Raw genomic sequence first — 10,801 nt, 5'->3', positions numbered from 1 at the left:
TTTAAAAATTTATTCTATTGTGTATGTGATACTGTGTCACTAATAATATATTTGTATATATTTAAATTGGAGAAGTACAGACAAAAAGCCATTGCTATGCTGATGGCTAATGCGATCACATTAGTAAAGCAAGTTAGGTGTGTTTGCTGTTGCCATCCATCTCGACTGTGGCCACCTGCCTGCTTGCCCGAGGCGGCTTGTTGTGCATTCGCGTGATACCGACCCGAGTCTGTCTTGCGCCCTTTGCTGAGACAATGATGAGCTTGGACTAGTGAGCAGTCACACATAGAGAATGGAGAGAATTTGTAGATCAAAATATGTCGTGAACTTTCGAGCAACAGAATGATATTGTAGGCTAAAATGAATTGAAACTAAAAAATACTTCAAAACTTGAACTAAAAATTTAAGCTAAGATTAAACAAAAATTAAAGATACTAAAAAAATTATATTATTAGAGGGGCCACGACCTCTCCCCGCTCTCCCACAGGCGTGGGTGGGGTGGGGGGGGGGTTGGGGGGCTAGTACCTCGGCAAAATTTGAACTAACTTAAGCTAAGATTAAATTAAGATTAAAGGTACTAAAAAATTATATTATTAAATTTGAGCAAAATTTTAAATAAATTAGCACGATTGATTCTTTTCTAACAAAGTAACAATAAAAGAATTGAATTCCTGACTATGCCCCTAGCCACAGTACCGATGCCATGAACCTCGGCAAGTCGTATTGGAGTTGGAGTCGGCAGGAGTCGGTGGCTCGGTGCAGTCGTGCACGATGAGCTAAGGGCCTATTTGTAAACATGTTTGGGTAAGAGTTTATTTGTAAAAAGTGTTTGCCAAAGGGCTAATTCAAAAAAGGCTACCCTGCCTTAGTTAGCCAAGCGCGCCGCCGAGTTGCCTCCTTTTCTTTTCTCGGCCCCACGCCTCTCCCTCTCGTTGCCTCGATCTCTCTCGTCCTCTCTTTTCTTTTCTAGCGGCCGCCGGCGACGACAGGGCGAGCGGCGGCGCCCTTGGTCTTGGTAGGTCTTCATCGGGCGCTTCGCCGACGACAAGAAACCGGCAGGTACGCCCGCTTATTCCTTCCCCTTCCCTTTCCTTCCTGCTGTGCGAAATGGAACATCCAAAACCCTAATGCATGCTATTTGTGTTCGGATCTGACTATACCCGTCGCTGGGGAGGGATTGCACACCCCGGTGCTTGCCCACCCGTAAATCCATTCATCGACTGCCCATTCGGCGCCGTCGCCAGATTTGCCCATCCCCAGGTTCCCATCCGGCCATCCCCATCCTCATAGGGTAATTGGATAAATAGGGTAAAGATGAACTCTGCAGAACTATTGTCTTTTACTCAAGCTTTAAGAAGCTTTCACAGGAAATTACTCAAGAATATGCAAAGAAATCTGCAATTTGTGATCAATTAATTGGCAACATAGATTGGACACCAAAATTTAAGAAGCAATATGATTAAAGAACAGATAGGAGTATTGAATCAGTTTGTCCCAACAAAAATAGAAAGAAAAAAGAAATTTGGATCACGCAGGATCAGGTAGCAATAGGAAAAGTGATATGTGGGATTTGTCTGCTGGCTAACCCTTCGCTTGCCCTACCTCTTGTCGCCTGTGGTTCCTTCCAATCCTCCTGTAACTGGTGTTTCCTGCTGCTAAATCATGCCTGCAAATGTTACAATGGGCGAAATTGCTGCAGCTATGGGCAGGGTGGGGGTTTGACGAGGTTGGGGGAAGTGAGGGCAAGGGTGGCTGTGGCAGATGCAAGTGCAATGTTGATGGGGAGCCTCGCCAGAGTCGCCGCTACTGGCGTTATGCTGTGTCAGACTCGATGGAGATGTAAATACAAATGAGTATATATGGGGATTATCCTCATCTACCCTCTTAACAAACGGGTATATCCGTATCTTACCTGTCTTCTAATGGGTATGCATGTGTATTATGCACGGGTGTGGATTTGGGCACTGGAAAAGGGTATCCAAATGGCAGTTATAGTTGTGACTATTTATTTACATCCTAATTTCGACTCTTTGTAAAAAAAATATCGGTTGTACATGTGTACACTGATGTCCTATACTAGGTCTGGGCATTGATGTCTCTTTCTTTTTCAGGTGGCTGTTCTGATTCTCCTGGATTGAGGGGATTGCTCATTGGAGATTAATCTTGAGGCTGGATTTTACAATTTTATGGCCTTTGACTGCAACAAGGCAAGAGGAGTTTCTTCACCTGATAATCGCTCCAGTGTTTGCACTGAGGGTATTATCATCCAGGCAAATCCCTTATCTCACTACTGGAAGGCTAAAGGTTGGAAGAGCCGCAACAAATTAGGGAACCAGAAGTCCAGTTATGGATCAATTCCAAGAGACACTAATACAAAGGAAGATGATGCAAGCGGTGAAGCCACTGCCTCGACCTGTGGTATCAGGTGCTTCAACGATTTGCCAGCTGCATTGGTCTGTGAGGTCCTTGCGCGCCTTGATGCCAAGGACCTTGGAATTGTATCTTGTGTCTCCACCCTTCTGCATACTTTAGCCACAGATCATCAGGGATGGAAGAAATTGTACTGCGAAAGATGGGGGCTTCCAAATCTTCCTGCCACCCTAAACAGGCCTGTGGTTCCAGGTGGTCCCCTAGACGGGAAGTCCTGGAAAACATTTTTTGTGGAGCGGGAGTTTCGAAGTAAATCATTCATGGGGAAATTCAATGTGGATGTTCTTTGTGGCCACAATGAGGATGTACGTGCCGTGTTCCTTCTGGCATCAGCAAATCTGATTTTCACTGGCGGTCGTGATTCTGTGGTTAGGATGTGGAATATGGAGGAAGGGCTCTTGATTGATTCATCCCGTCCACTTGGTGGCACCATCAGGGCCATTGCAGCTGACACTAGGCTTTTAGTGACTGGAGGAACCAATGCCTATATTCAGTGTTGGAGGGCTGTTGACGGGAATGTTCACCTATTTCACATCTCTGGAAATGGTACTGACCAGACTTCTGAATTTCGCCTCTGGGGCCATGAAGGTCCTGTGACTTGTCTTGCTTTAGATTCATTGAGGATTTACAGTGGTTCTTGGGACATGACTGTTCGTGTTTGGGACAGGACCCACATGGAGTGTATGCAAAAGCTCATGCATGCAGACTGGGTTTGGGATCTTGCTCCGCATGGAAATACTATTGCTAGTACGGCTGGTAGAGATGCATATGTGTGGGATATCAGGAACAGTGAGTTGACAAGCTTAATTTCCAATGCGCATGTTGGAAACGCATATTCTCTGGCTCGGACACACTTGGCAAATGTGCTATTTACTGGTGGAGAGGATGGAGCTATTCGCTTGTTTGATGTTTCTGATGTCTCTGATGATGAGGACAGTAAACCAGTTGCTACTTGGGTGCCACATTCAGGCCCTGTTCATTCTCTTGCTTTTGAGTATCCATGGCTTGTCTCAGCCTCGAGTGATGGTAGGATTGCACTAATTGATTCGAGGAAGCTTCTAACTCCAAAAAAGTCATCAAAGGTCCCTTTCAGCGTTAAGAGCTTTGATGCAAGTGCTATAGAGCCTCCGCAGAGGATGCTTCATGGCTTTGGATGCGATCTCTTCTCCATTGCCATTGGTGCAGATAGGATTGTATGTGCGGGTGAGGATGGTGCTGTCAGGTTATGGAACTTCTCAGAAGCACTGGAGATTGAGAGGAGGGCACAAGCTCTAAGGAGTTTGAGGCAGGAGAATCGCATGAGGCGGAGGAAGGCACAAGCAGAGATGAATGCAAATGGTAGAAGGCCTGACCAGTGCTCAATAGCCATGAAAAAGAACCAACTGAAGGGTGATAAGAGTGTCACTTAGGAAAACTAGCGCGCCATTAATGAGAAGGTCAAGTCTTAGATTAGGATTTGCACTCTTCATGCAGCTGCACTTTATCAAGGCCATACATTTCAACCATTCAATATTTCCTTGTTGGAAATTACTTAGATTTCAATTTCATTCAAACCAGGTTTACTAATACATAGTTCAACATTGGCACATTCAGATGTTCAACTCTTATGGCTACAAAGCGCTATAATTATCCATTGAGTTAAATACACCAGCGGCCCTCGAACTTGTCTCCAGGTGCCACTTAGGTCCACGAACTCGCAAAATCGAAATCTAGCACCCTGAACTTGTTAAGTTGTGCCACTTAGATCCATACCCCTTGATATGGCGCCACGTGGCATGAATATATGCAAAAAACTCCTCCAAAGTTGCTATCTTCTACATTCACCCCCTCCCCCTCCCATTCTATCTCTTTCTCTCCCCCACGCCTCCCCTGCTTCCTCCGTCGGTGCGCCGCCGCCTTGGAGCTCGCCGCTGGCCACGCCCTCCAGCACCGAAGCCCACCCGGCGTGCGTCACGAAGGCGCCCACGGACGCGTGGTGCAGCACGGCCACCTGCGGCGTCCAGGGGACCACGCCTCTCTACCGCAGCCACCACCTCCGCCGCCGGTCGTGACCCCGGTCTCAAGCTCCCCGGCACAGAGCCGGTCCCGCAGCCCCTGTCCTCCGCGCGGGGGGCGGCCGTGGCGCGCGCAGCGAGCGCGGCAACCGCAGCGGGCATGGCGGGCGAGGCCGCCGCCGTTGCGGGTGCCGGGGCACGACGAGCGGGCTGGCACGGCCGCCGCGGAGCGCGGCGGGCATGGCGGGCGTGGCGGCCACGACGCGCATAGCGAACGCGGCGGGCATGGCGGGTGAGGTGGCCGCGGCGGGCATGGCAGGTGAGGTGGCCGCGGCGGGCGCGGCGAGCGGACAGGCGCGGTGGGCATGGCGGCCCGCGCGTGCTCCGGCGAGGAGGCGGGGGGATGCCCAGATCCGCTCGAGCTCCGACAAGGAGTAGGAGGGAGGAGGGAGGAGGGAGGGAGGGGCGCCGGCGAGGGAGTGGGCTCAGGGTTCCGCCGCCGCTTGTCGTCGCTGCTCGAAGGAAGCCGCGCCGGAGGAGGGAGGGGCTTGCTCGGAGGAAGCCGCATCGGAGGAGGGAGGGGCGGCGAGGCGGGCCGAAGCTCCTGCGGGGCTCGCGGCCGCGGCCGCGTGCGTGTTGTGGAGTAGCGTGCGCGAGGAGGGAGATGATACGAGCTCGGTGCGGCGGAGGGAGGAAGGAGGAGGAGGAGGAGGGAGGAAGGAGGGGGCGGCGCGCCGCCGCCACCTCCGCCATGCCATGGCCTCCACCGTGAGGAGGGGTGCGTCGGCACAGAGGAGGGAGGAGCGAGGAGCGAGGAGGGCGGTGGGACCTCCGCCGCGGGCCACACGAACGCGTCCCCGACCACGCAGCTCACCTTGGCGCCGCTCGCCGCGGCGCGGGCCGCATGCAGCCCGGCCTCCACGAAAAGCAGGTTTCCCGGGAGCTCGGCGCCGCCCGCCCGGCGGAGCTGCGCGATGGAGACCGCGGTGGAGAGGAACGAGAGCGTGGCCTGGATCCGCCCCGTCCTTGGCGCATCGCGGAATCGAGCGGAGGAGCTGAGTCGGCGGGGCCGGCACACGCGCTCGGTGGCGGAGCCACCGGAGCAGTGAGTGGGAGGGGGCGGCAGAGGGAGCAGGGAGGGGTAGGGGCGGCGGAGGGAGCTAGGAGGGGGAGAGCGCGGCGGAGGGCGCAGGGGAGGAAGCGGCGGAGGGCGCATGGAAGAGAAGATGATAAAACTTAAGGGCATTTTTGCATATATTCATGCCCCTTGAAAGGGTATGGACCTAAGTGGCACAACTTAACAAGTTCAGGGTGCTAGATTTCGATTTTGCGAATTCGTGGACCTAAGTGGCACCTGGAGACAAGTTCGAGGGCCGCTGGTGTATTTAACTCTTATCCATTTATGGCTGGTTGTATATTGATGAAATGGAAAAGAAGTTCGTTACATCTTTGAGTTGTAGTTTGATCTGGTCCTTTTAACTTTCTATTTGCAGTTATGACAGGAGTAATCAACTTTAAATTTTTGTGTAAAATAATTGCATCAAAATTTCCAGTGCCAAGACTGATAACAGATGTCTTATATAATTTGTGGCCTTCAGCATGAAAATTCCACTGCAGCCTTCTCAAGGGTAGATTTACAATTTTCAGAGTTCTCAAGGGTAAGTTGAACTGCACACAGATGTTCTCTTGAGTTCTCCGAGAGATTATTGAACTCTTTGCATAAGTTTTGATTTTGCTTTTGTTTGCATAGTAAGCACTAATTCAAAAATTAGGAATATTTAGCATATTATGTTCTCCTATTTGTTCTTTTAAAAAAATGTTCTCCTGGTTGGCCGCCTCACCCCCCATCGTACAGCACGGCACAGGCTGGCAGCAGTGCAGCCGTGCAGGAGTAGTTTGGAAGCATTCAAGCAAGTACCTGTTCTTTGCAGTATTTAGCCCCTGGAGTAGTTGCAGTCTCTGTTACGCGGATACTCCTAGGAGGTGGCGTATCTGATACGTATCGGATACGGATACGTCTCGGATGTATTTAGCCCCTGGAGTAGTTGCAGTCTCTGTTACGCGGATACTCCTAGGAGGTGGCGTATCCGATACGTATCGGATACGGATACGTCTCGGATACGTTTCTAGCCGTATCCTGAAAAAACGGATACGTATTTGTTTGGATACGCGTATCCGATACTTTTGGGCCAGATGAGATACAGCCCAAAGCAGTAATCAGCCCACCCAAATGCTGTTTTGGTAGTAAGAGATGATACAAAATGATGAACTTGCTGCAATAGAACTGTAGAACTAGATGAGCAGCAACTGAAGAACCCCTTCTTGAATTAGTTGTGCTTTAAGAGAATGCTAGTTATAGAGGTAATGTTATATGGACATGCAAGTATTGCACATCTGAGTATAGGGGAAGTTACTCAAGAGTAAAATCTCACTTACTGAATATCTATGTGATATATATATATAATTATTAATTATCCTAGCCGTATCCCCGTATCAGTGTTTTTTGGGAAAGTGCGTATCCGCATATCCGATACGTATCGTATCTGATACCCGTACCAGTATTCGTGTAACATAGGTTGCAGTACTTTGCAGCTTCAATTGAAGACTATGCCTAGTAATATTACACTGAATCTGAATCTGCATTTGGTTTTTGAGCTGAATTTGAACTTTGCTTAGTAATGTTGCATTTAGTTTGAGCTGGATTTAGGATTCAGAATAGTCGGGGCTATAGTTCGGCATATCCCTGCCCTACGGTGAATAGCATGAATGTTTGTTGTCTATTGGAGTTCTGTTAAGCTTTGTTAATAGATCAGTGTGCCGATTGGCCAGTCTGTTCAGTGTGCCGATTGGCCAATGTGGTCAGTGTGCTGATTGGTAATGGAGACGTCACATCCCTGGAGTTGCGGATGTTATGCTTGACTGCTGAATTGGTATTTGCCACACTTTTACAGAATTAAGTAGTTCTTTGACAACTTTCTAAATTGAGAACGAAGATGATGCTCACCTTTTATTTTCATGCTCCTTATCTAGAGCAGTGTGGTTCTCTCCCACAAACCTGATCAGAGCCGATGCGTTACCAGCCTAAAGATTAGGAGTTCAAAATCATCCAGTGGCCATCTTCAGATGTGGATGGCACTTCTACAAACAATTTAAGAACAGTTTGCACGACATTGGCGCTGCAGAAGTGAAACCTGTTGCCATCGTCATTTCAATGACAACTAAGTTGGAAGGCGCTAGGCAACCGGACCTTGCCTGCAACCGGTAGGCTTTATGAAGGCATGCAATGACCGCATGTTGAGCGCAAAATATGGAATGTTTTGCAATTAAAATAATACTTTGATATTCTTGCTTTCGTTGTGCTAAGGTTGGATGCCTTTTTTTTTTCGAACATAAGTTTGATGGATTGATTATACCTACGCAGTTCTTGATTGTGTAAAGGTAATAGCTTGCGAATTGCAATTATATTGATGCATCACCATTGGTAGCCTGCTATCCTCCAACTAGCTCTACTTATGCTATGTGCATAAAAGGATTAATGTACGATAGAGCTAGGTCTACGTGAAACATAGAGAAATTTTCAATTGGCTTGATGAATGATTTAACTTTCCTTTAAGATAAGTGACACCTTGCTACCTTACCTGGGTGGAAGATTGAGATAAATTATGCAAATCCTTTATGTAGCCAGCCCAAAGAGAATTTGAGGAGCTGGGCTATTTGTTCTGTTGACTAGATCTGAACTTCTCTTCAGAAAAGTGAAATTATGCTGCAAGCGCGCATTCGTGTGGCTGCATATTCTATAGCTTTTCCACACGAGGTGAAAGGAATCATCCGTAGGGTATATATCCTACTGAGCAGAAATATTTATTACATACATAAATGTGCTTATCTGACTATACATTTACATATTTATTACATACCATGCAGGAGCGCATATTTGCGCGGTGGTGTGGATGTGTCTAGTTGTCCTTGTGTTCGGATGTTGCAAGAAAAAACCCCTTTCGCTAGCATGGCTAGGTTTCATGGATTTTTTCGAGCGGCTGAAGGTTGAGCTTCTGCCTTAATCTAATACCGTGGGGACGGTCTTTCACCCAATAGTCGAATTTTTTTTGTTTATTCTTGAGGTCGAAATGCAGAATGTGCAATGCAGTTATAGTCTTATTTTGATTTATTATTAAAAAGGTCACATAATCCTTTTCAAAAGCAGGAAAATATAGTGATAGAATCACAAAACAGAGTATCGGTAGTCTTTTGTGTAACTCGGATGGACAATTCTTTTCTAGGAAGTTAAGCTCATATTTTCAGTAGTTCAAAACTGCATTTCATGCTCTGATTTTGGCTGCCTGAATGCACATGCACAGTTTGAACCGCACTTTCTCAACCGAGAGGCCCTTTTGCTGCTTGTATGCTTAGTGTTGTCATTCAAACTGCTCGTGTCATTTCAGAACTGACTACCGCGGTCTGCATACGTCTTGAAGACGAAGGCGTCCAGTATGCTTAGTGTGGTAGTCTGTACTTGCTTCGTCCAGTAACTTCTATTTGTATTGTTTACAGCTGTGTATTCGTTTCCCACTTTTTTTTAGATTACACAGTGCAGCCAAGACACTCACAACTCACACACACTCATACCCAACATACGCACGCAAACCCTACCCCTATGAGCATCTTCGAAGATTGAGCCGACAAATCTTGAAACGTCGCCTACTACTGAATGCACAACGTCGTTAAATCCCAGAATATTTGCTCCCATGGAGAGTCGAATCCAGAACCTTAGGTGCTACCGAGGCTCTTGTAACCACTAGGCTACATGCCCTTTCGCTTCGTTTCGCACTTTGAATAAAAGGAAATCTTAGTCTAGCAACTCCCTTTTTTTGCGAAACTGCCCTCTTTTCCGGGAGATCACACGTACGATTGCTGCTTAATCTAAAGGTCTTGGCAGAGATTGAGAACCTGGACAGTTTATGGCGGTGTTTATTTTACCTTAGAGCAGGCTCATGGATAGGTACAAAATAGAAAAGGAACACTAAAACTCTGTTCCAACATAACCGTCGGCTCACTTTCTCCTTCGGCATTTCGGGAAAGACGGTAGGCATCTTTGCTGCTGCCCCGCTGCTCACCATCATCATCGCCTTCCCACACTTGTTTCTGCGCCTCCCTCCCACGCTCCAATCTTCCGCGCCGCGCCTCGCCTCGCCCTCGTCCAGAAAAGGGCCACGCCGAGCCCCATCAGAGCCCCGGCCTTCTCTCCAGCTGCCCAAGGAGCCACGCCTCCGCCCGAGGATCCCCACCATCGAGGTTCCCCCGTCGTCCTCATGTACAGGATGCCACGCCGGTCGACAGCGGATCGTGGGGCGGGGATGTGGAATCCTCCCTCTCTTACTGTTTCCTTTGGTCAGGACGCGCAGGGATGGTTCGAACTGGAGGCCCGTTGCTCCACCGGAGAATTTGATCCCTCCGGTGTTGGATTGATGCACCGTGGAGTGGTTCCTCCCACAAGCAGCCAAGTCCGATTGGCAGATGATTTGTTCGAACATGAGGAAGAGGACGTGGAGGAGGCACCCACTGGTAATTCGATAGCATAGATGTGTGCTATTTTTGCTCTGTTATTAGATGAAATCAAAGTTGTGTGATTAGCATTCTGTGAGTCAGTGAGATCTCTGAATGTGCAGAATACATGCTGCTTCATCCAATTGACAGCAACTTGGGGTCGATTAAATTCGAGTCGGACTTATGAATTGGGCGAGTCTGTGCAAGTAGGTTTCTGTTTGCTACTGATCAGTAGTAGCTGAAGCTAATCTTTCTAACAAAGCAACAAATACTTGCTTATATCTTTTATAGTCAGGGTACTACCATGTTTGCTTAATTAGTTTTGTAGTACTGAGCAAGTATGCCATTCGGCATTGTGGCTGATGTGTATGATTTTTTCTTGAATTTTGATGATTCATAATCTTGTCTGTTGAGCAGCAATTTTGTCTTGGGTTATTGTTGGAAAATTGAGGTGGCCCTAATACCCACTTTGATGAGGACCTACACCTATGACACACCAACTCACTCTAGAGTCGGTCAGCCTCTCAAATTTCTAGTTACTTAGTGTATTGGGTCCTTTTGATGGCAGAGCCGTCTTTTCACTTCCGAGTGGTAAAGCCTACCAACAGATGAAGCTGGCCTCCAGGTGGCAGAGCCAACCTACGATAAAGCCCAGACTCTTTGTGATCCCGGGTGACAGAGCCAACCTTCGATGAATTACAACTTATGCACTAAGTAACTATATTGCTTAACTGGGAGACTAACACTTACAAGAACAACTCTTTATTACAACACAATAATACTACACAAGAGTATACAACACTCAACTCTTTTAGTGGCTAGCCTAGCACTCA

The 10,801-nt window shown here is 48.0% G+C and overlaps 1 protein-coding gene across 1 annotated transcript; it reads left to right on the top strand.

Annotated features, from left to right (window-relative positions):
• Window positions 1–896: 896 nt before the first annotated feature.
• On the top strand, window positions 897–4,073 carry LOC120703414 (F-box/WD-40 repeat-containing protein At5g21040-like). The gene is made up of 2 exons (XM_039987496.1): window positions 897–1,059; window positions 2,112–4,073. Exon 2 carries the CDS (start codon window positions 2,187–2,189, stop codon window positions 3,837–3,839), a length of 1,653 nt encoding a protein of 550 aa, XP_039843430.1. The 5' UTR covers window positions 897–1,059; window positions 2,112–2,186; the 3' UTR covers window positions 3,840–4,073.
• The last annotated feature ends 6,728 nt before the right edge of the window (window positions 4,074–10,801 follow it).

This window comes from Panicum virgatum, chromosome 4K, assembly GCF_016808335.1.
Source record: "Panicum virgatum strain AP13 chromosome 4K, P.virgatum_v5, whole genome shotgun sequence".
NCBI lineage: Eukaryota > Viridiplantae > Streptophyta > Magnoliopsida > Poales > Poaceae > Panicum > Panicum virgatum.
The sequence above is the reverse complement of the archived record's forward strand: the minus strand, read 5'-3'. Positions and strand labels throughout refer to the sequence as shown.

Excerpts from the sequence above, each read along its gene's own strand:
- LOC120703414 (XM_039987496.1), top strand. The coding sequence starts at position 2,187 with ATGGCCTTTGACTGCAACAAGGCAAGAGGAGTTTCTTCACCTGATAAT.